Source organism: Dermacentor albipictus, chromosome 6 (genome assembly GCF_038994185.2).
Source record: "Dermacentor albipictus isolate Rhodes 1998 colony chromosome 6, USDA_Dalb.pri_finalv2, whole genome shotgun sequence".
Lineage (NCBI taxonomy): Eukaryota > Metazoa > Arthropoda > Arachnida > Ixodida > Ixodidae > Dermacentor > Dermacentor albipictus.
The window spans coordinates 11,715,932-11,741,650 of NC_091826.1; the positions used below are offsets into that span (position 1 = coordinate 11,715,932).

At 41.6% G+C, this 25,719-nt stretch overlaps 2 protein-coding genes across 4 annotated transcripts in view; both read right to left on the reverse strand.

Moving 5' to 3' along the window:
- CtsK1 (C1 family peptidase 26-29-p) overlaps nt 1-15,639 on the reverse strand; it is a 28,648-nt gene extending 13,009 nt beyond the window's left edge. Inside the window, exons 1-5 of one of the 2 annotated variants that reach the window (XM_065446984.1) lie at nt 15,492-15,639; nt 13,181-13,327; nt 8,971-9,167; nt 6,567-6,852; nt 2,908-3,100 (exon numbers count right to left, since the gene is read on the reverse strand). In XM_065446984.1, the coding sequence (XP_065303056.1) occupies nt 2,908-3,100; nt 6,567-6,852; nt 8,971-9,167; nt 13,181-13,327; nt 15,492-15,531 (863 nt within the window). In that variant the 5' untranslated portion in view covers nt 15,532-15,639. The remainder of the gene's footprint in view (nt 1-2,907; nt 3,101-6,566; nt 6,853-8,970; nt 9,168-13,180; nt 13,328-15,491) is intronic. The other variant, XM_065446985.1, reaches the window with a different exon arrangement.
- A 1,521-nt stretch (nt 15,640-17,160) lies between these two features.
- LOC135914228 (transmembrane protein 209) overlaps nt 17,161-25,719 on the reverse strand; it is a 33,330-nt gene continuing 24,771 nt past the window's right edge. For both annotated transcript variants that reach the window (XM_065446988.1, XM_065446987.1), the window contains exons 12-16: nt 25,386-25,486; nt 20,711-20,825; nt 19,025-19,119; nt 18,215-18,288; nt 17,161-17,645 (exon numbers count right to left, since the gene is read on the reverse strand). In XM_065446988.1, coding sequence (XP_065303060.1) covers nt 17,591-17,645; nt 18,215-18,288; nt 19,025-19,119; nt 20,711-20,825; nt 25,386-25,486 — 440 coding nt within the window. In that variant the 3' untranslated portion in view covers nt 17,161-17,590. The remainder of the gene's footprint in view (nt 17,646-18,214; nt 18,289-19,024; nt 19,120-20,710; nt 20,826-25,385; nt 25,487-25,719) is intronic.

Below are 25,719 nucleotides of genomic sequence, written 5' to 3' on the forward strand. Positions count from 1 at the left end.
AGTGCACACCTTTGCAACTAAGAGTACGTCAAAAAAAGACCACTGTTACAATTTACAAGAATCCATTTTTGCAATAATAGTAGCTTATGCTGTACTTCACTATTTTTTGAAGTTCTCGTGAAAGTTAAAAATAAACATATTTAACATTCCTTTGAAAAAATTTTCTTGAAATGATATATAGAGGCATTAACAAATGATGACTCGCATATGCTTTTAGTTTTGACTGCAACATCCATGGAGTTTGAGGAGAAGACTACAAATTAAAAACTAAGAAATGCTCTAAAGTTTGAGAAAAGCTAGTAATACTGAGCAGCTAAATTGTGCCAAATATGAAGCAACTACAGTGGCATTTGACACTACAAAACAATTCTGATGCTAGTTCAAGCAGCCTATTCAGCTGTGAAGCAATGAACCAGCTAAAGTTTAGGTAGTGACTACAGTGACGGGGCCCGTCACTTTAACAGCAACACTGTAGCGACGGGGCTGTCACTATAACGATGTCGGTATTGAGGGCGAGCATAGAGTTTCACACAACTATGGGGGCGAGGACTTACGGAGTCGCCATCGCTCGGAAACGCCTCACTTGCGTAGTCTGAGGGACAACATGACCCACTCCGCTTAGGTTTATCGGCGCTAAATAAAGATACTACGGGGGAGCCCTCCTGGACATTTTGCAAGTACTCTCAAAATGACAGAAGTATTTTACCTTTAAAATAATAATTTTGGAGAAACAAGAAGTACAGAATGGTTTCCAGATGCTATCACTTTACCTACTGCATGCAGTAAGCTGGGACACTGCGCGTAATCACCGCAATCGATTCCCCCAAAACGGCTTCTTGCGTGAAAGGTGGGCAATCACTGAGAGAAAACTGTGAAATATGTTCTTATAGTGAGCTGTCTGTGTAACCAAATGGAGCAAAGCAGAATGAAGCTTCAATGCAGTGATCGCACGGGTTCGCGCTGAGCGAATGCGTGTCTGCATGCATGTCCGCACACAATGTTTCGCTTTCACTGCGAGCGCGTTTTCGCGCCATACTGTGAGCTTTATGCCGCAGTACATGAGAATTTGACAGTACGCAAGTAAGCACTGTTACATGGACACTATCAGAGCTGTTAAAAAATAATTTTGTTACAGCTGGGCTTCATCGCCTTGTGATGTGCCGTCACGAGTGTTTTCTTTTTCTTTTCTTCAAAAATCTTGGAAGCTTCAATGTAATTATTTCTCAAGTTGCATCACACTGTATGTTTATCGGTCTTCTAAGTGAGCAATTATCGGCTGCTTCTTTTTCTTAATCCAGTACAATATTCATTGTCAGGTGCTACACAAGCATGAACATATGCCACGCCTTTCTTTAATGTGCTTTTTATCGTTCCCTTTCCATTCTAGTGAACTTCCTTTCTCTCTTTCTTTATTATTATCATCATAGGTGTTACAGTGCATACGCAAAAGACTGTTGGACCCAACAGCCGCAGGCTTGGTCCGGATATGCGAAATATAATAGACATTCAATACAAGTATGGGGGGATCAATACAAGGGATGAATGCAACACATTCGCACGTTAAAAAAAGAAAAAAAAAGAATTTTAGAAATTATTATCAGTTCCATAAATTATCAAACCGCAAACAACAGAACGCCAAGCAAGAATACAGGCACAAAATCAGTCGTTCATAGCTAATAAATAGCGCTTTGCTGAAATTTTGTGTTTCTTATTTTGGAGAGTATGTTGTTCCATGTCCTAACTCCAACACATTCAAGTAGTCTTTTGCCATATACATTATGTACAGGATCCAGGTTGAAATTTCCAGCGGCAGTACTTCTAGTATGATGATGAAAAACATATGGATAGAGGGAAAGGATGGTTACATTTCACAATAGTGTTTACGTAACTAGCTGTTTTATGCTCACGCATAAGATCGAATGGTAATATGTTTAGTTGACTGATCAGTGGCCTGCTGGGTGTATCGGTTCTCAAGTGCGTCATGAATCTTAATGCCCGCTTTTGTATAACCAAATGGAGCATAACAGAGTGACGCTTCAATGCAGCCGTGCCCCGTCACTGCAGTGCTGATGTCAAAGTGCCGAGCCCCACGGTATTCACTACCCAAAGTTTACGTGAAATTTCTACCAAAATATGTGGTCATTTTTTTGCTTCTCACAGCTCTTACTTGCATAGTAAACCGAATATTAATTACCATCTTGTACTGAAACATTCGTTTCAACAAACAATACAAGCATGAAAATTTTTCTCTAGGTTGTCCATGGACATCAGAACATTCAACAGTACTGCACTATCTGCAGTACCTTCACAACAATAACTGCAGTCTAATGGTTTAGGCTTCCGTCCTTTCAATTTGATTCAACTGCAGTTAGTTGACTTCTATACAGGGACGGTTAAGTCATTGGGAGGTGACAGACAGACGTGGCTGGTCAAGGCTGTTCAAGGGTACGTGGCTGGTCAAAGGCGGTTGTGGATAGTGTTTGTGCAATCAATACATCACACAAAAAGCAAGGGAAGTTAGCTGATATGTTCATTTTTTTTACATGCTCTTAAAGTTTATAAGTGTTTCATGTTTGGCACACCAGGGGACACACAGTGTCAGCAACAGAGTATTGGCAAGGTAAAAGTGATGAGCTTGATGGCATTTGCCACCACCCTGTTCCAAAGGGGACGCTCATAATATTCACCCAACATCCAACCACACATCCACCTTTTCTTAGTTTCTTGCAGCACTACAGGCAGAGACCAAGAGGAAGAAAATCTCAGTGACATAAGCCTACACCTCCATTACAATCATATCGCTCTACCACAACAGCATCCTTTCGAGTCAGGATTAACAGCTATCACAGTAGAACATGTCCTAACGATGCCAAGTCTAAAGGGAAAGACACCCAAGATAAGACAAACCTAAGGTTCTGGCGGAAAATGTCAAGACGTCTGTTGTACTCCATGTCATGCTCGTAAGTGCGTTTGTGCGTCTCCTTGAAGTCTTCGAATGAGTGCTTCGTGTGACCATCATGGCTCCCTAGGAACTCAGCCATTGGGTTGTGCAAAGCCAGTCGCTCAGCACCTGGGCCTGGAAAACTGCGGCACGTGCCATCTGCAGAGACAGAGACAGATGCCAAGTCTTTGACAAACATTGTGTACTTGGGGGCGTATTTTGAGTGAGCACATTTACAGAGACCATACAATCAAGCACCTTTATAACAAAGTGCTTGGGGATTCATAAATCATTCGTTATACAAGTCACTTTGTTGTAGAGGCGTTCGACTATAAAGGCAAATGAAACTGGCAGGTTTGTGCTGATGAGGACATATCAAATTGCAAACATTTTGAATCGGAGTGGCTACAAACAGTCAATTAGTATGTGTGAGCAACTACTTGTATGTTACCGTATCGTAATCTAGCACTCCACCTATTACTGCTTTATCTCATAAACTACCAGAGTTTCTGGAAAGTGAACGCTCCTTGAGATTCTGGCTTGGTGACCATCTTGGTATTCCGTTCCAAGCTGTTCAAAGTACTATCCTTAAAAAGCTTTCAAAGGTGACGAAGTCATGTAAACATAAGACAGGTCTGGTATTGTGACTGCGAAGTTATGGGACTAACTCCTGATGATATATAATACCCTCCTTATGACTAACAAACAGCAGTCAACAACAGAAAGTTAGTTACACTGCACTTCAGTGTGAAGGAGAGTACATTTCATCAAGTTTCTTCAGTTTTCCTACAGAACACCACTCCCATGCTACAGGGTAACTTTTCACAATGCTCTGTTTGTACTTGCTGCGGTAGTACAGTACCTCACCTGCCCTGCGACTCAAAGCAGAGTTGGCAGAGCATTAAATTTGAAATAACTGGAGCAGTGTAGGAGATCTGCACCGTCCTTCACAAGGTATAAGGCCATAAGGCCAATTGTATCAAATGCTGTAAGTTGGGTTAGTTGGCCACAAGTTTTACCCATGTAAATAGACAGGACACAGTGGGTGCAATTTAGAAACAAAAGTGGACACCACAAAATGCTTGTTTTGTCTCTCTTCTCTCCGTCAGGTCCAGTTGCTCTGCGGTTAAGCATGCCTCAAAGCACAAAATTCATATGGGCCATGTCTCGTACTCATGTTATTTTTCAGGTCCATGTACCCATGTTCTTACACTGTTATGTTCTGCGTGCCATTTATGCACTACTATAATATTTACCTTAAGAGGAAGCTTTAGCTCGGGTGCTCCTATCTAAATACATGTAAAAGGATAATTCGTTTTTCTCGTCAACCACTGCACCAAATTTGACGAGGTTTGATGCATTTAAAAGAAAAACTTAAAATCTAGTGACTGTTGGTTTCGAATTGTTGATTTAGGTTGTCAATTTTTTATAAAAAAATATTGGTAAAAATCACTAATATTCAGAAAACAAGTTTACAACTCTGTAACTCAGCAATGGAATATATTACAGTTATGTGAATTCGATGTAATAGTACATCTAAAGAGGACAAAACTCATATGTTACACATGAACTTCAAAAAATTTAGTAATATGGAAATACAGCTTTTGCAGCACCCTCGTACACAATGTAGCAAGTTCATGTAAGATATAAAATGACGTACCAAATTTGTCCGCTTTCAGTGATCTAGTGGATGCCGTTTACAGAACCACAATATCTGCTTTTGATGCACAGTTATTAATATGTAAACTTCGTGCTTCTATTTTTTTTTAAACTTTCGAATTTCTAAAAATCATTTTAAAAGAATTCAAGCTCTAAATCGAAATTTTGCTTCCAACAGTCACTAGAATTTAACTCTCTTTCATATGCAACAAATTTCATTAAAATCGGTTCAGGGGCTATCTCAGAAAAACGTTTTTGCGTTTTACATGTATTTGAATAGGCAGAGTCGGAGCTGGGCCCGAGCTAAAGCTTACTCATAAAGACGCCCTGAAACACTTCTCTAACTAGTCATAAAATAGCCTCATGCTAGAATGACATAGAATCTCATGCGGCAAATATTTTCTAATCCTTCAACTATAAGTGGAGCTATTGCACTGATACCCGACGTTCTCTCTCTTTCCGTCTGTGCTGGCGCACTGGAAGTTACGCAGCAGAGAAGCCAACAAGGCAAAGCCCTGGCCAAAAGTTGAGTGCCTTGGCTGCGAAAGTACTCATCGTAGCACCATGTGGCTGAAGTGGTAGACTATGCTACGCAGGACGCCACTGCCATCTCGGAGGCCACTCGCAGCAGACACAGCTACACACAGTGCAAAGATGAAATAATTCTTGTCGTTTTGAGATCACAGACATATATATTTTTCCATTGTATAACTCAAAATCAGCAATTATGTATTACTGAGAATGTTCTCACGATCATAAAATCAGCCAATTGCATTAGTGGTCCAACTGCTTTCCATGACGCTGCATGAAGACATTGCGTATGCAAGAGCAAGTGACTGTTTGCGGCCTTTTACACGAGATTGTAAATTCCCTGCTGCATGCGGTGCAATAATATATGGCTCACGTGTTTGCATGAGCCTCGTTAACAGATCGGCAATGTTTTTTTACTATGTTCAAGAAGTGTTTCAGGGCCCCTTTAAGGGTGCTACGTCAATTAGTCCACTACTTCACATTTTAGTCAGCATGTATAACAAATTATTGCTCCCCTGTAATTTGACCCTTCCATCCTACCATTTAGTCAGTGATTTAGAATGACTTCGAACTCGTTGTTCAGCACAATGGTTAAGGCTAAACTTAAGAAGGTGACCTTTAAATAACGAGTCAATCATGAAGTATGCAGTCATCATCCCTCGTTTTAAGCTGAGCTTGTGTTTATGTGATACTTGTGCAAATTTTCAGTACAAGCACTTTCATTATAGCATTCATAGTGTGTGTATTGTCCTGGTTCTTCTAGTTCCTGTGGTTTGCATGCCTGCCTTTAAATACCATTAATCTTAACAAACTTGCTCAGCTTTTTGTTGTTCTAAGATTTATTATGGCTGCACTTAAAAAGCAAAAAGTTCACGCCAGTCCCAGATGCTGAGTGCAAAGCAATGGTATCTGAACATATGCATAAATGTGGTTGATAAGAATCTCCAGCTACAATAACATTGTGTGGGAATTCACAAGCACGGTACAGTGCTTCATATCTATACAGAAAACAAGTGCACTGTAACAGCAGAATGCTTGCCAACTAAACCCTTTCTTACACGCTGTTGCAATCATTACCATGCCTGGGGGCCTGACCAGCTCCACTAGTTCCCAAACTTCCATTGTTATTACTACAACCAAAGCAAGAAAATTGACATGTAGCATGATTTTATTATTCAAAGGTAGCTGAACAACTACAGCACCAAAGTATGCATCAGACATTCACTGTAACCTCATCGTAAGTTTTTTGCACGGCTTGGAAAAGAAATGTAAGAGCCAAGAAAAACATAACCAGAAGATAGGCAGCTTAGACTCTCTAGGCACTAGGATCATGCGAATGCAATGTAGTCACCAGGAAAACGCAAACGCATCAATGCAGTCCTACTGTATTTACACTGAATTTCACTCCACACACTCAGAGCTGCTATTTACTCACTGAATAGGGTAGTGATGTCGAACACGCTGGGTGGCAAGGGGTCCCGGGAGTACCCGTAGTACAGAACCTCATACTTGTCGAAGTGGGAGCCAAGCAAGGTGTTGTAGCCACGCATCAGGTAGCGCCGCGGCACAGCACGACCCTCAGGGTCTCGCGACACCCAGAGCGTGTACTTGCTCACACGGTCCAAGGTGGGCACAGTCAGCTGGAACTGCTCACAGTGCCTCTCGCCTTGATGGGCAAGCAGCTCGTCGTTGCCGAACCAGCACGATTCCTTGCGCACAAACTGCAAAAATGGCAGGGTGGCGCAGGTTGTGAAAACAGAGTGTTGCTGGCTTTCTAAAAGGCCACTAAAGATAAATACCAAGTAAAATTACAGCAAACTCCTTTTAAGATGAACCAGGCTAAGCTGAATTGTCGAATGTGCCCCACATTACTGTAGGTCATTGTATATGAGAAACAGCCTTGTGAAGGTTTTTCAATATGTGAATTGTTTATGGGCCAATCAAGCTTTAATGTGCTTGGTTGATTTACCATAGACCCAATGCAAAAAAAGAAGATTCAGTTGAACACGAACCACCCCTTCACTTAAGCCAAACTTACACAACTGCCACCAATGGCATTTGAACACAAGACAACCTGATGCCCTGAATACATTGCTGCACTTCCCTTTTTTTAAACAACTTGAGAGAAATAAAGGATTTTCTTCAAAGTTAGGTGAAGTGTGAACATTTCTGACAGCACAGCACTAGAAAGCATAAATTAAAAATTTTTGAAATAAGAGATCCCAAAGCAATGCCTTTAATCATGCTACTGCAATATAAATGTCTTTTTATACAGGTGTCTTGGTTTTAGTATCTGGGCGCCCCTAGAATGGGTGCCCCTACTTTCTTTTCTGTGGGTCACTCAAGAACTTCTGATAAGGCAAACAAATTTTCTTAGCCCCCTTTAAACTTATTTTAATAATAGTCTACTGTAGGTTGACAGACTATGCACCTTGAAGGGCAAACAGGTTCACTCTAGTGTGAGCAGAGGCTTGGTATGCCAATAAATTGTGCAAGTGCAAAAGATAGGTGTCAGTGCAACCCTGAAGTCATCAAAGTAGCTTTATGTCGCAACAATCATTCTAGTAAAATGACTGGCCAAAAGAATCTGGAAGCACATCTGGAGTTTTTAAGAGGGCAAGTAGACGAAGGACCCGACAAGTAGGTGACACATACTCATCTTGTAATTCGTCTGTTCACAGTGTTAAACATTCACCATTATCCAGAACCAACTAGCCCACCAAAAAGCTATAAAAAAATCTTGAAGCTGGCAAGTTAGTTCATCTTGAACAAAGTGTTTGGCATAAAAGAGGCAAGGACATGAGGAATAACAGAAAAACAAAACCACTGTGCACTTACAACTGAACTTTATTTGACTGAACCTGCCATGTGTAGGTACACCACATAACAACATTAAAGAACTTGGCTTACTTTTCCATAACTGAAAGTAATTTTGCATTGTACATGGATGTATCGGTCACTATTCCCAAAGTTGAAATTCCCCTATAAAGCCTCACAACTAAGTCAAGAAAGATCTACAAGCTATACGTATTATTACTCCTATGATGGTTTACAAACATGCAACAATATAAAGTAGAAGCAAACTTGTTTGAGCAATCGTTCCTTGGCTAGGGCCCAAAAGGTGCAGCAAAATGTTTCAAAGAGCACTGTTGCAGCACTGTATGGTGGCCTGCGTTTTTATCTTTACATCTTTATAAAATGATTTTGCACTAATCACTAATTTGCTATTGCTCAAATTTGGCAAAAAGGTTGCATTTTGTGATTCGGATCATTCAGTATAGCTCTTGGAACTGTTACTTGCCTGGTTTGTCAAATAAAACAATGTGAAGCTGCCTTTATCTGCGCCCGTCACCATAGATGGTGTCCAAAACATGGTGGCCATGATGTCACTGGTTGCATTCTGAATACAGTGCAGCAAAGCATGGCCTTCACAATTGTTGTCCATTACTCTGACAGAACCGTCGCTGAGGTATGCAACATACACATCGTAAGGGGCACAGATGAAGGCAACTTCGCACTTTTTTTCTTGTCATGCCAGGCAACTAACAGTGCCAAGCACTATGCTGAACAATCCAAACCACGATATGTGATCTTGCTGAAAATTTTTATCAAAAGCAAAGCAGCTGTAAGGGCAAAATTTTTTTTCTATTCCTAAGGTAAAAGTACAGGTCATTGTAAACATAGGTTGTGATAGAAGGGACACCCTTGTGAAGGTTATTTAATATGTGAACTATTTATGGGCCAATTAAGATTTAAACCTCAGCAGTAGTAGTATCCATGGCCTAACCACTTATTTAACAGTTTATCCTGACGACTTCAATGGCAAATTTTGGACTCACTGTGAAGCCTGCAACATTTGGCAGCACATCTTGCAGGGGAACAGAGGCATTCTCGGTTCCATTAACTTGGAAGCAGGTGCGGACTGACTCCCACGTCTTGGGGTCTGGCATGTAGGCAATCTTGTAGTTGACGCCATAGGGGTATCCCTCTCCCCCCGATTCTGCACTCGGTGAAAGCTGTACTGTTTGGACTAGGCCTATGAGGAAAATAAATAAAACGAAAAAGCATCATGTTCTGTTCGAAACACAGGATGTATATAAAATTCCTATATTCGTATTCTCTTACTTATCCTGATTTTACCTGACAATATACCCCCATGACACATTATTGACATTTCTGGAGAATGAAAAAATTCATTTGTTTTAAAACTGCAACTTAGTGTATCATCTAATTTTGCACCACCTTGTAGTCGGTAAGAATTATGATTAGTAGTATTCATGGTTGTACATTACACTAAATCACAGCAGAGGTATTTTGTTTTCAAGCCAGGGAAACAAGTATAGGTCAGACAGTTTAAATAATGACAACCTTACGCAGGTTAGTTCAACTAAGGACACAATTCGTTGCATAGTTTATGGGATGATGGTGTAGTTAAGGTGCTCAGTGTATTTACTGCTTTGTATTTAATGGTCTACTTTCTTGGTCAAAAATACCTATCAGCAGTGCAATAGCTAGGTAGTCAGAAACAATTCACTTCAGCCTTTCTGAGTATCTTCAACAGCTGTCTAGCTATCAATCAGGTCAACGATTAATTTAATAGTAGATACTGCAAGATTGTGATACCTCGATTTTCAGGTTAATTCAAACATGCATTAAGATTTTTGTTCACCTGCTACATTGTGTTTTCAGTGCATTGTGAAGTCATTTAATTTTTTTTTTAATGTCAATCACAGATTTTGGTCGGTAAACTCTTTGCAGCTCTATATAGCAGGAGTAAGAGAAATTTATCCATGAAGTGACAGAGAAGTTTGCCGGAGGTTGGTTCCTTTAGCCTGCTACTGAGTGCAAAGCGCAAGGGCATGGCCAAAAACATGCTACTTGGAGAATATTAATAATGCATGAACAGCCAAATGCGCTCATGTTGATATACAGGCTGCTGTGCTTTGAAGGTCAATGACGTAAATATACGGCGCCGCAAAAAAGTCCAAAACGTGAGCTAGTGCTATTTAAAGTTCGCAAAAGGCCATGAAGCCAAGACAGCAGTCCAATGGTGGTTCCAAAGTCGGCCAAACGAATTCTACCACAGAGGCATCTAAACTTTAGTGCTGTGAAGGGACAGATGTCTGAACCGGTGTGGGGACTATGTGGAAAAATTGTGTAAGGTACGTAGAATAGTAGGTTATATCTGTGATTACCTGTAGTATGTACCTTATTTTGGCTAATAAAACATAGGGGCAAATACTTTCTGATTCACCCTTGTATCATGATCCATTCAGTGACTATAAAGGTAGTAAAAAGTTGTCTGAACAGAAAGATGCTTTGTTCTTTGGGACTTACAGTGACCACTTAGGAGAAGCATTAAATCAGATTAGAGTAATAAATTCGATTTCGAAAACTCTATTTAAAATAAACTTTATATATTTTTTTTATTTCGTGCTGAAACCCTAGAGCAGCTGTGTTAGGTTGATGTCACAAATTTCAAAAGTGACAGTCTTGTATTTGGGCTGTTGCAGCACAACAGAAGTTCTCCAAACTTGATAAACTTAATCTTTGGCTTCTTTAAAATACAATATAGTCCAACATTACTGATAAAAATCAACTAAGCCCAACCAGACACCAATAAAATCCATGAAATCCATGATGCCACAGTGAGCTGGTGCACGAACTTGAAAGGGGCGTCATCCCCTGTCTTTCTTTCTTGCATGTTTTTTGGGGTTAGCGAGCTTAATGGGATGGTAAGAGTGGCTTTTTTAGAATTGCAGAAGCTTGATTTATTAACCATTTGACGGTCTTGGCCGTACATGTGTGGCACCAATCTTATGTTTGATATTACCTGCATGTTCAACACTACTGGTTGTTGAAAGGTGTTGCCATCTTTACGTGATCACCCAAAGTGACTTGAAATTCTATTTCTGTGCACCAGTGCACACAACTTGACTTGTTCACCTCCGAGCGCTTGATCACAATGTTGCGTGCGCATCATCTGCTGCCTCCAAGGCATGTGTGGGGGAGATGCTACAGTTTTTTTACAGCCGCCGCTACTGGATTTCCAGTAGCCCAGCTCAACCCAAGTTCAGAAATCAGAATCAGTTTTATTAAGATGATTAGAAAGATTACAGGATGTTAATATACAGAAGGAAAGACTGCAATGGGACCTCCTTTAGGTATTGCGCACGGTGCCTCTCCTCACGGCGATTGCTCAAGCATTTCTTCTTCCAGCTCGTTTCTGACACGTTTGTTCTTCTAATGAAACATGTTTTTGGGACAACAAATTGATAGTTTTAAATACTGCTAGACATTTTTCATAATTTACTGTATAGCATATTTGTGTGTATACTGTTGGTGCAAGGGAAAATTCTTTTAGAAAACTACTGCTTGTTGCAAATTTTTGCTGTATTTATGAGTTTTCAATCACTTCCAGCTATTGGAAACTGCAAAAAAGAAATTGACCAAAGCGGTGTGGTTTTCAGAAAAAGTTCGACCTTCGAAGGGTTAAACACCTGAAATTATTTTTCTCTTTATTGCTCCTTTAAAGAAACGCTCTGTTTCGCTTTCCTGCCATTCATTTTCTCTTTCTGAAAAAACTGAGGAAGCAATGACATAAGAATACTTGCGCCAGACGGTTCATGAGACAAAAGAGATAAAGTGAAAATGGATAATACAGACAAGCCAAAAGTGGCACCACCGATAGCTGCTGTCACATTTCAAGGGTCACGGGGCTGTCTTGTCTGAGAGCCTTAACAATTGAAAAGTGGTGATAAGTAAAGCCTAGTCAACAAGGACATATGTGAAACAAAAGGGCTATATCAGTTGTCGCCAGCACTGTAGATGTCTGAGCCATGAAAGATAGGACTTGACAGTATCACTTGGAATTTTCTCCATCGAGCAGCCAATGACCTGTATAGGCTTGCCACCCACAGGTAGGAGACTGCAATGTTCTCATGCAGCAAAGCTTCCCTCTTATCATTTTCAAAAAAACGTTCAAATGAAAGGGACTAAACATTGGACAGAATGTCACATAATCTTTGTGGGGTTCGTTTTAGAGTCACTCTCAGAGGAGTGGCTCATGAGATTGCGAAGCAATATACCGTGCTATGGGCAAATCTTTACCTGCACACTTTCCTCTAAGTGGCTCGAGTCGATAGCTTGAGATAGCAAGTCACGGGAGATGCCCGAAAGTGGTGCGTTTGCAAGGTAAGCAGCCACGACAGCTACCAGATAGCATGAGCTTGCTGCACAGAGAGTTGCATAGACAACCAGAAAAATGGCATAGATGAAAATAGCAGTTGAGAAAGTGACTGCCATCCCCCCCCCCTTTTTTTTTGAAACCTAAAGTACATGTGATGAAAAGAAAAGATGGGAGCTTTTAATAAACCTATTTGAGGGACAATCAAGGTTACACGTCTATCACAGCCACGTTTTAAGAGCAAAGAGCCAGATAGTTTCGCTATCGACAATGCAACAGTCACAGCGAGATGTTACATATGGGATGTTATGTAATGCGGAGTTATTTATCTGGAATGAGGATCACACTTAAATGAAAAAGTCTAATTTCTCTACTTGGTACAGAGATCTTGCCCAAAACACTAACTTGAGCGAGGCACAAAGTTGGATGTCCTTCATATTAATCATCTCGTATTCATAGGTACTGCATCAGTTTTGTTTAAAGATTTACATAGGCTAAGCTGTCATATCTCTGGTAATGACTTCATAACAGTTATTAAATCTGTAATAACATACATACATAATGCACTAATTTGCACTTTTCCTGAAAATGGTGTACTTGTTATAGTAAACCAGTAATGGTTAGACTAGTTCATTCTCTGGCACTTTTATTTTAACGTAATCTAGCCTATTCTTCCTGTCACAAATATATTTTCATAAAACAAGAGGAGATAGGGACAATTTAATATGTTTAGTCCCAGAAGCACTTTCTTTGTATCTGTATGCATTGAATTATGTTACAGAAACTGCGAACTTCAGTTTAGAAAAAAAAAAAGATGGGCTCCAAGCTATATTTTCCAAGTGCTTAAGAACGAAAATGCATACCCTTGTAGTAGTCAATACGGCTCGTATTCTGTGTAGCATCGTAGTATCCTGTGAATGGCTCACGAATTTCAGCATACGGCAAATACAAGACGCCCTTCACTTTGTAGAAATCACCCCAGTCAGGCAAATCTTGACCCAGGCATCCTGCTGCAAGAGTATGAAAGCAAACCTAGGCAAAGCACCCATAGCATTTGCACCGTGGAAGTAGCAAAACAAGAGTGAGTTGTATCACTGACAAACTAAAGAAAATGGGGGCTCCAGTGGCATCGGTATGGAGGCCTGAGAAGCAAGCTGTAACGCAAACGTACTACAGTCAAACCTACTAATAACAAAATTGAATCTGGTGCAGAAATACGTTTGCTATAATCAATATTCATTACAAGCCTACACGCTGATATTGAGAAAGAACTTACGATTGGGTGCATGTAAAACAAATGCAAGCGTGATTATCCAGCAAGCATGCAAAGGGTCTTCTCACATTTTTTATCACCTATGCAGCACCTATAAATGGCATGTTAACAATGCTAACTCGCATACCTACACTTGGCACCACTGGTAATATGCACTGGAGTGATATTGGACAGTTCGCTTACTGGCTACAGGCCACCAAGCTAAAGTATTGGCCAGAATGTGCCATTTTACGGTGCTCTTGCTGAGTATTCAACATTTATGCTACTAGAACACGCATTCTGAGCTGTGAGGAAACGAATATTTGCTTTATTGCTACCTGTACTACCTCAAATCTTGATTTTTCAGTTTTGTTACAGCAGTAGAATACCCACTGAAATAAAGCACGGTCAACCAAATTTTATGCTTCCTTCGTTATAGTGGATAATTTGCAATCATGTTCATTATATCAAGCTTCAATTGTATACTGGATTATCTATATTAATGAAAATACTTATTAATTGGTACATGTAGAAGTTTTATAACATCAGCTGGACTACTCAAAGAAGTGGACAATATGTGAAAGACAAATTGCACAGTGATGTTAGCTAATTAACCCTTTAACCCCAAATCCCAAGCTCTACTCATCATGAGAGGTTGTACCAATGTCACCAATAATGAGCTACACTCGTTCGATCCGATTTGCTGCTCCAACCGCCAAAGACGACTTACAGTCGGCATGATGAAAGCTGCCTTTAAGAGCAGTTTTCTTTTTAACTTTATTTTTTTTTAAATTCTGAAACGAATGCATTTATATTCAGAATCAGAATGACATAGAATGACATTTGCGAAATTTGGTACGTTTTTCTGGAATTAAATTTGGGTCTAAAGGGTTAACAAGATTTTGCTAAATATAATCCATCACTTTAGAGCATGTGCCCTAATTGCAAAGTTGAAGCCGTTTAGCAAATAAATAATACATATTAAGCAAACATAGTTGGCAACTGCATCAAAGAGCATTCATTAAACTTGTCAGATAAAAAATTCACATCTTTAAAAGACATCTGACAACACTATTCAGCTAATAGTCCAGCTTTCTTAGTTTTTCTTGTTCTATATTGCATTTAGTCATTCCATGCCATATTGTTATCTTTGCCTAGATGTCCACATGCACAGTGATGTGGTCAGCTGTAGATGTTATATATACTGAAGCTGTCAAAATACAAAGCTATCGAGTGTCACTCTAGACAATTAATTAGAAACGCCTATATTTGAGGTATCCTAACACATATCAAATTGCCTGAAAAGCTACGTATAGTGCCACATAGTTTGAAAACATTGATGAGTTGCAATTTCTAAGAAAATTGCACAGAATTTTTTTAACTATTAATTTATAGCAGCACCTCAATTACATTTAATGCATGGTTTAATTATATTTCATTATGGTTCATAGTTGGAATGCCATGAAGTAAAAAGATCCCACTGCACTTCATGCAACCATGTAGACAACTCGTAAAAGATTTTTCAGGAATATACAGCCCCGCATAGTAAATAGTGAAGTAAACACAACACTGTGGAACCTTGATTCTTCCTATGTTTTTGTGGCTGCAACAATGCCGGTGCCAGGCCCTTACCAGATTAACAGAATTTTACTGCATTACTATTGTAGCACAGTGGCATTTATTACAGGGGCTTTCCCATAGACTCAATATTACTCTACATAATTGTGGACCGCAGTAACCAAAAGGCTAAAAAAATCCAGTAAGACATTCAGTTAATTTTCTTCCTACCGCAAATTAGAGCTACCTACTGCCTTTATTAAAGCCTGCTGCTACTTCTATGGCAGTTACTACAAACGGAAGAAAACCCGCAAGTGTGGCAGGTTAAAAAAGTGCTATCAAAGGTGTGCAGAAATGTAGCTTACCAATGCTCAACAGTAGCACGATACATGCGTGCCACATCATTTCACAGCCGCTTCCGAAGATGATCCTTACCGCTTCTGCACTTGACACCGGGCTGTTCCCAGTTATTGAAGCCCTCGAGAGATAACCCTGCCGAGCTATCTGCTTTCACGCCTGACACTTGGACAAACGAGATAGAAGCAGCAGCAGATGAATGTGGTGACAGTCAAAACTGTAAACAGCTGCACAAGTGGTTTTCAGTTACACAGATAGCATTAGCAACCACAGAGCGTGATTAGCTGTTTTTTTATAATCTAAAGTGGGAGAAATTAAACTTGAAATTTGACATACATACATACCTTTCTCTCTTTTTTTTTTCTATTTGTCCTTGCCTACCATTTTGGGTACAGGTGAGTCAACTGAGGCAACGCTTTCCATAATTACAAAAGGTGGAAGGGAGGAAAGAAAATACGTACTGATATGCATGTTTTTTTTTCTTTTGGCGAGCTAAGAGAGTTAAGTGCCGACTGACCATCGTCATCTATTTACCCGTCCCTTTCCACCCATTTCCATACCTGAACTTCCTTGGCCTCTCAATTTAGACCAAAACACCAGCCTTTCCAATAATGAGGTCATTCATTAATTTCATTTGGTGAAAAATATTTATTTCTAATATCATCCGGTCTGCACAAGTGACAAGGAGTGCAGCTACAGTTATACCAAACTATAACATAAGAAGGCTCCACTAAATTCTAACAAACTGAAGATAAACTATTACGAGAAAAAAACAGTACTATCACCCAGCTTTATGGCACATCTTTGTCATCATAACACTACTTGAAAAGTGTGTTTAGCACAGCGCTAACACTATCATTACCCCTAATGCCCTGGGCACATGATAGCTATGTGTGTGCTGGCATGCACATGGCAGATTAGCTAGCACTTGCAAAGTTGACTGGTAGCAAAAACAGCAACAGTAAAAGCAGAGCTATAGTGCTAGGACAGACCTTGTATCTGATATTGTATCTCTGACACTGTATCTGATATTGATACTCTGAAATTCTGCAACTCAGGGTACCTGAAAATTTCCATTAAACTCATACGTACAAAGTGCATTTCAGCTTGGAAGCCCAGAATGCATAGAGAAAAAGACAATGTAGAAATGTAGCCGTCACTGTTGCACTACATGGTTGTAAGATTTTTTATTGGTCTTTCTTGAATATTGTTTTGCGGGTATTAAATGCGAAAATTAATGCCCCAGTTACATTTCTTCCACGCCCACTGTCCAGAATGAGGCAGAAAAGTGTCGTAGAGCTTCACGCGTGTAAAATAGGCATTTCCCATTCAGAAGGTACACTTCTAAATAGAGGAACTGATTTGTTGGGCCATTGGCAGTCTCATTTTTTCCATGGTGAACATCCTGTGGCACAGACTTGTTTGGAAGCTTTTGAAATCTTTAAAGATTTTTGTTTGAAAGAGGGGTTTACAGAACTGCCAATGCATGAAGTTTATATACCAGCCACTTTTTCTTACTGCAGAAGGTTAGCGTGGCTAATTATGAAGCTAACCAGAGCATTTCATCAACATTCTTGAGTAATGCATCTAAGTTATGCATAGCACTTAAGTATTAACTCCTAATTTCCTTCCCAGCGATGCCCTTATGATTAGAAACAGAAAAAAAAAGGCACCAAGTAGCACAAGAATGTTTATTTATCCCACAGTGATTAGACAATCTCAATAGCACATGCTCAAGATGCAGCAAGCAATCAATTTGTTTGAGCTGCAGAACAATTGTGAAGGAAAGCTTGTCTTGAGTGTGGATGGTGTGGATGCAACATGAGTAGGACAAGTATGATGGACTAAGATCATAGGATAGACAGTAATGAACGAGGAAAACTAAAGCACTGTTGAAATGCACAGTCCACATGTTTGCACAGAAAATGGCATGGTCAGTTGCATGATGAATGTTCTCAGCTCTACACTGCATTGGTTACTTGTGTCGACAAGCAACAATCAACGGCAACAGTCGAGCAGCAACACATGGCAATGTCCTGCCGAACTATTTCCTCCAGGTGAAGGCAACCTGGCTTGAAGCAGCTGCTATACGTCAAGGTGAGCAATGCTATCCATCCAAGACGCACAGGACGTTCACTCCCGACAGGCCAAGGTTGATCCTCCTGCACAGTTGGTGATAGAGTTAATAAATTTCTCGCTGTTAATGTACACAAATATCTTGTCCCATTGATGTGAAAGCGTTGGCTAGTTCCTTATTCATTTTTATACGGGAACAGCGATAAGGACAAGGATGAAATGAAGACACAAATTCGTCTTTCCTCAGCACAGTGTGTGCTGCTCCCACTTGAAATTTTTGAACTAAAGAAACTAAAAAGAAAAGACATTGAGAAGAGCACTGCCATTCCTGCTTGCTGGACATGACACACAACCCGAAACACGGAACCAGTGCAGCTCCTTGGCATGACCTCCGAAATGAGGCAGCACTTGCAGCACACTGAAAATCTCGGAGGCCACTGTCCGGGAATTGCGTCACATCCACTAACCACCAAGTGCCCAGGTTGTCTGCCTAGGAGCTATTTTAAGATTGTTAATCAGATAATTAGACAATTACCAGCCATGTAGCATTGCCATGGTTGCTTTAATAGCAGATTACTACTAATTTATAACCAATTTAGCCAAAGTGAAACTTATCTATATTTTAGTGTTAAAAATTAGCTTCTCATTCTCTTACCCTAGCATGCCACCATGTTTAGTCTTGATACAGTGCAGGAACAGGAGGACGGCGTAGAAGAGATTGTTTCGACCCTGCAGTAAGTAAAACACATGGATAACAGCGTGTTAATGCTCCCAGTTAATTTATTTCGGAACAGAAACATGGAACCCTGAACCCAAGAACGTTGCAGTCCAAACTAGACAATGTCAGGCCGAACCTTCCCTGTACTATCCACTGCATCACCATGATTAGTTGTCGCTAGGACTGTAAAGAAGAGCGTTTTCCTATTCATAGACTGCAATACAACTCTTAAACAATACGGTCCGCAACATAGGCTGCTTAGCGCTGTATAAATTCAAAAACGGTTTGCAGCAACCATGCTTTTGAGGTACAGTCAAACCTCGTAATGAAGTCGCATTTGACACAAAAATACCTTTATGTCCCAAATTTGTAAGATGCCGATATCAGTGAGAATTGCGTTAAATTTATTTCACCATCTCAAGGTTCAGCTGTAATAAGATAAAAATCTAGGTGCTCTATGTCTATGCTCTGATTTTGTTTGTAATATGTTCTATGTATGTTACCTTGAGGATGATGCACTTTTCCTATTTTGATGTGGTGTGTTTTATTGTTTTTCCCAAGGCACACGTTTTCTGCATGGACCCTCGCCTACATTCTAGTGGTTTCTGTAGTGCCATCATTATTTACTTGTTTGTATACTTTATTGGTACAGGCAAATATTTAACCGATTATTCGACTCAATTCTGCAAACAGGGAAACCATTTAGGCTGAATGAAAGGAAATTGGCGTAAACTTTACACAACATACCTTTGGCAGGTCCCAGGTGTCCTCACCTATGATCACACGGTAGTGTGGTGGTAGCACACTGGTCTGATATATACACAGGGCATCCTTGTCTGCAGCTGCATCACAACCAAACATCACACACAAGGGACGGATCATGAGAAGACATCACGTTGCAGCGCCAGCACCTACAGCCATATTAGACATAACAGAAAAGTTGCCTCTTAGGCTATACAGTGTAGACTTAATAATTCAAGCGCTGGTGATTCACGATTGCGATTAATTCATACAATACCCAAAACTTCATCTGGCCTGCTGTGTTTTTAATGCATTACAAAGCCATGCAATTTAAACAATTCAATCACAGATTTCAGATGGTTGAAAATGCTTGACTTAGCATCCCAGAAGTACAGCCCAAAAAGGCTGAATGAAGAACAGTCATATTGCATGGACAATTAATGTGTCCCCCCATTTGATGTCAGAGCATCGGTAACATTGATTGGCCTTACTAAGTAATAAACACCACACCACCAGTTAGTACGAACAGTAGAACCTCGTTCATACGTTCTGATGAAAAAAAACATGAGAAAGAAGGTACTATCCGGGAAAACGTACAATCCGAAGCAACCGCAAAAATTTGACAGACTCAACTATTGTTGACATCTATGTAATGCAAAGCGCTACACGGATCGCTGCAGCATGAGATGCTGATGCACGTTGGGCTGGTAGTGCTTCGACGGTGCGAGATGCATTTTGTTGTTTTTCTATTGCGTAATGTTTTAAGAGGGCAATGGGAAACCGAAACGAAATTGAGCTGGTGGGCGACGCCGGATGCCGTGAAGCGAAACGTGATACCCAAATCATGCCACCTGCAGAAGAGAATGGCGGGGCGTTTGGATTATTATTAACTAAAAGCGTGCAGTATGCTACCTATGGCACTGCGCACCACGCGCTGTAAAATAGATAGGTGAAGATGCTTATCGCAATAGGCTTTGCGGCGATAGCTGTGAATGCAGCATGCGGCAACCCGGGCAGAGATTTGCTGGTACCAGAATAAGAAACTGTGCACACCGCCATTTTTCACGTGAGATTGGCGGCTATATACTGTTCTCAATCGCGCACACCTCACGCTTTTTCTAGTTCACATGGGATCTAGCGACCAGAAACTGTATACAATTGCAGTATGCAGCAGGGAACAGCAGCGCATTTTGGTTATCACCAATTAAAAGCATGCACTACACTTCCGACAGCACCACATGCTGTGAAACAGATGAAGATGCTTATCGCAACATGATTGGTTGTGATAGCTATGAATGCCACGCTCGACAACATCAGGGAAGATTTGCCGGTACCGAAATGAGAAACTGAGTGCGTGCCGGCATTTTCACACGAGACGGGCAGCTATATACTGTTCTCAATCGCATGCGCCTCGTGCATTTTCTTGTTTACATGAGATCTTGCAGCCGAAAAACGTACCATACAATCGCAGTATGGTGCTGTACTGAACGCTGGTGCCGAAAAATTGTGTTTTCCAGGAATGTATGAAGTGGTAAAAAAGTGGCATAAATTTATTAGGTCATGTATTGTACTTTAGATTGCGAATGTTAGCACCAGGAAAACGTATGTAATGGGAACGTATCAACAAGGTTTTACTGAATATATTGCAGTTTAACTGTGCAGTTTAAGTGCAAAGAATGATGTTGCGCTCACGAGGCTTGTTTGGTGCCTTGTGGAAGAACTGTGAGGTGAAAGTTTTCCCATCTGGGAAGCGTGGATCAGGAGGCAGCCTGGAGTTCAGGTATGTGCACAGGAGATGCAGAACTATCTGTAAGTGCGACACAAAGAAAGAGCCATTCAGACGAAGCTTCAGCAAATGTTAACAAACGATAAACATGTATACGTGTCAATATGTCACAATGAAGAAATAGTCTGAATGAATTCTGGGGTGTTATGCACCAAACCTCAATTTGATTATGAGGCACACCACGGTGAAGGACTTTGGATTAATTTTGGCCACCAGGGGAAGAAATAATTCAACTTGACATAGCTGAACCACTTTTGATGAGATTTGCAGCATTTGAAAGTGAAGCTAAAATCTATGGGACTTTGAGAGAAGAGAGTTTAGTATTTGTGCCTGCAATTTTTTTTTCTCATTACAAACTTGGCACAAAGATTTTTAAATACAATTTTTCATTATAACTAATGCTGCTAATCATTTCAGATTATGGAGAAACTAATAACAGTTACCACAATAAAAAGTGCAAAAGAAGTGAGGAGCTTGCATTATCACCCTATCGACAGAGTTTCCCAATACCTAAAAATATGCAAATGCCACACAGCTGGACAGAACTAAGGCAATGCTGTTTGCCATCGCTTAGAGATACTTAGAAATTATTTTCGCATTCTGTCTAATTACATTAGTTAAACTTAATCAACTTCTCAAATAAGGTAACTAGATTAAAAGTATGCATGAGAAAATTGTAGAGTAACATGAAAAACTCCCAATAAAGCTTTCTGTTGCTCAATATGTGCTGCGTGAAATAATATGTGCTGCGTGAAAGAAGCCCGTGAATACACACAAAGTGCCTCGAGCAGCCAGTCGCGCAGCAGTTTTGCGTGTACAGTCGAAACACACGATGCATTTCCTACCTCTCACTAACGAAATGTCGCTATACTACAATCCTGCAGCAATTAAATATGCCAGAACGTAACTGCCCATATTACTTACTCATGCAAGGCTAGCAGGCTCCAAAATGTGCTCAAATGCGATTGCTATGCACTAAAATTGCATAAAATACCGCCATATTACGCTTGTGTGGCCGCTACCATTTTTGTGTTGAAAAGCAACCAAGCACCGGGCGCCGGAAGCGATTGCGTGCACAGGAAACATGTCATGGCTGCCATCTTGTTTGTTGATCACTTGCTTGAAGTGGCACACGTGTTGCTACCGACATGCGATGACAGTTTTTGCACACCTAGTGCAGCGCTTAATGTGTGCCTCGGTAAGAAAAATGCAGCAAAACCAAGGAAATTGACGTCCCACCGACATGGAATTGTTTGTGGTGCTTGAGATGGTGGTCGCAGCATGGAGTGCCACGCATCGGGTCGTGATTGAGCGATCGTCCGAGAATACGCATCCCTTGCTTCAAGAATGCTGGTTTTGGTGCCACTCAACAGGCATAGCGTGCAGATTCGGCGCCGGACATAGATTTGTGCAAAGGGGCCATAATCTCAATCGATTGCCTTCGAGTATACGAAAATCCCTTTCGCGCTCGGCACCGAATGCATCGGCACCTACGGGCGATAGCGGGGGCTGGAGAAATGCTGCTGCTTGCGTGGAGCACTGCTGCTCTGCGTCTGGTGCTGAGTTACGTAAAATCTTGCAATAGTGATCGTATCTCAAAGACAATTGACCGAAAATATTGCTCCACGGCAGTGCTGCCACGGCTAATAAGACATATGCGGCATAGCACAATGCGTTGGTGGGCTACTTGGTGCGAATCCATGAATACTTTGTTTAGCGCAAAACGACAGGACAAGGCGCCTTGTCCTGTCGTCTTTCTTGTGTGTGTCGTTTTGCGCTAAACAAAGTATTCATACATGCGGCATACTCTGTATTGTTGGCAATGCGGTACTGCAGTCGAACCAACTTACTATAACAATATTCAAGTGCCACGAAAATTCCATTGTTACAACCGATAGTTGTTATAACCGGGTTGCATGAAAAAATTAGAATAAGGGGATGGCAGAGCTGATATGAGAAAACTATACAGGCAGGGAGGCCAGTGCCTCTTCCCACCACCTTCCTCTGCCCCGTCTGCTGATTGTGTTTACTCTAACTCTGATTCCTGCGTGTGCCGATCGCCTGTAACAACCCGTGGCTGTCGATATTCAAAAATGGCACTGCTATATAACTACTTCAAAGAGGGGTCACGAGTGGTAAGCAACTTGCGAGCTCCACTGAGGCATCGCTTTGGTGGCCTCAAAAGGGCCTTTTTAAAGAATGCAAGAAGGTTACTGTGGTAGCCTATTTGATTAAGAAATCCAGAAGCAATTCTGGGATGAGGTCACCACAAGCATCTCACCACGTACATTTCACTTGCTTGCACGAGAAAAGCCTATGGCCGTTAGCCATGCATGCTTTACGCGAAGCCTGCCGACATCCTTCTCTAAGGAATCCAAGTGCTCCACACAGAGCAGCAGAAGGTTCCTCGCAAAAACGAAGCCCCGGAAGGACTGAATCATGCCGGGCTTCCTGTGAGAACAACGTTGAGGCAGCCTGCCCTACCGCGTCATCGCTGCCGTCGTCGCTGTCGCTATCCGATGAAAGTACGTTCGTGACGATCGTCTCATCAGTTAGAAGCACTTAGTTTCCAAATCTATAGCCGTGCGCTTTCTTTTCACTGGCAACGTCGTGCATTGCCGATGATCAGTGGACAGATCAGCCATCTTCCGTTACGGCAGCGAGTCAAGCGAAGTTGAGTAACCACGTGGCCAGGAACGACTTCGACACAACCAACAAAAACAAATGTGAGTGATTAAGCTGTACACAGAACTTCACTGAATGAGGAGCCAGCAAGAAACATGCGAGCAATCTGCTTGCGGCACAGTTGGCGCTGTCTATTCGCGTTTCGGAGGGTGAAGCGGCGTAGAGCTATGGGCGCAGCCCATTCGTGTTCGGAGGGGTGGAAGGGCAACGGGAGAGAGCTGCACGGAGATGGCTGGAAAATGAGCGCGCGACAGCTGTTGGAGCAGCAGCCAATCGTAAGCCGGCTCAAATGACTCTGCCTCCATCCGCGCCACATGCAGCGCAGCAGCAAAAGCAGCAGCGATCGCTCTCGCACTTCGCAGCGCCGAGAGCAAGGGAAGGTCCGCCCGCGTCCTTACGGACTCACAAGCAGTGTATCGTTTATACATGAATGGAACGCTCCCTATACAAGCCATTCGAATCCTGGGTCGCTCACTAGAATGGACCCACGGTATCGTCTGGTGCCCCGGGCACGGAGGCCTGCGGGGAAACGAAGAGGCGGACTGCGCAGCTCGAGGTCTCACTAGCCGAGCGGCAGACTACACCGTTCTTCAGCCCCCGACAGACCGACGAGTGACCCACGAGTTAACGACAGGTCAACAAATACTAAAGGACCAACGTCTCGGAAGAACGCAATACGCTCCCACACACAAAGCTCTCAATAAACTCCAGGCAAGGGACTGGTGCCGCCTGCAAACTAACACCTACCCACACTTGTCTCGTCTACACGCAATCTCCCCAGACAGTTATACGTCCCGGACATGTCCCTGGTGTAGCAACCACACAGCAACACTCGCGCACATAACACACGAATGTACCGACCGTCCGGGCGACCAAATTTCACCACGAGTGACAACACATACACTCACTACGTGGTCTTGGGAGGCGAGACTCTCCGAACTGGGCCTGGGAAGCCAACTGGCGACCCTCGACCAGGCCCGGCGAGCCGCGGTCGCCAGTGGAGCCTTGTCAGAGGGAACCACCCAGGAATAAACCGCGCAACAGTTTCTGCAATAATAAAGTTCCTCCTCCTCCTCCTCAAATTTCTCGTTTTCTTTTTCTCTTTTCAAGGATTTCGCATTTCACTACCTTTCGGCTCGAACATCCAGCAGCCAGACTTCGTTATAACCGATAATGCGGCATCGGGGCATTGTAGTAACTGGGTTATTTTCACCATGGAAAACATACAAAAGTCAACAGTGCAGCAGCTTCTCATTGTCATAACCGATTTATTGTTAAAACCGGTATCGTTATAAGTAGGTTCAACTGCATATCCTCAAGCAAGCTTGGCAAAGTAAGCTAAGGAAATTTTGACAGTACAATTCCGTCCTGGAACACATTACCTATCTGTGCTGTAACATTTTGCAACAACGAAATTCTCGCAACAGCGATTTTTTTTGCATTCCCTGACGTTTTCGCTATTGCGAGGTTCAAGTGTATTCCCGGGCTTCTTTCATGCTCGGAAAAACACTTTTATGTAGTACATATTAAGCAACAGAAAGCTGTATCGGGAGTTTTTCACGTTGCTCTACTATTTTCTCATCAACAATTTTCATCAAGTTATAATATTTGAGAAGTTGATTAATTAATCAATTAAGACTAATTATGTAATTAGGCAGAATGCAGGAAATAATCCGAACAACTCCAAGGGACGGCAAACAATATTACTTTGGTTCTGTCTAACTACATGGCATTTACATATTTTTAAATCTTGGAGCATGATAGTTGGGACACCCTGTATAAACTTGAGGCCAATGACTCTGCATGTGCAGTCACAACTAGTGAACTTATGGTCCTTTCCTCAGGGTTTGTGCTAAGGCTGGAGGGAACTAAGTGAGCTCTCTTTGGACTACTTACACTTGAGTCGGTGGGAAGTGAGTCGCTCCACGGCTTGCCCCGGTAATTCTGGCTGCCACTATTCCATCGGAAGTCACTCATGCAACCACCTCGAGCCAGCTCTAAATGAAAACGTTGCACCAGTCACAAAGGAAGGCTTCTAAGCAAACAGCACGCCAGAAACAGATACCACAGTCAATGACAATGTCTTTAATTTTTTGGTACAAGAGATTTGCGAGGGTACCTTATTGCAGAATAAGGCGAAGTATTTTTTCAATATTGCCTGCCTGAGAACATCGAACTTCGAATACAATGCAGTATTGCTCCCACCTCCTTCCTAGCTTCGTGCTTCCAC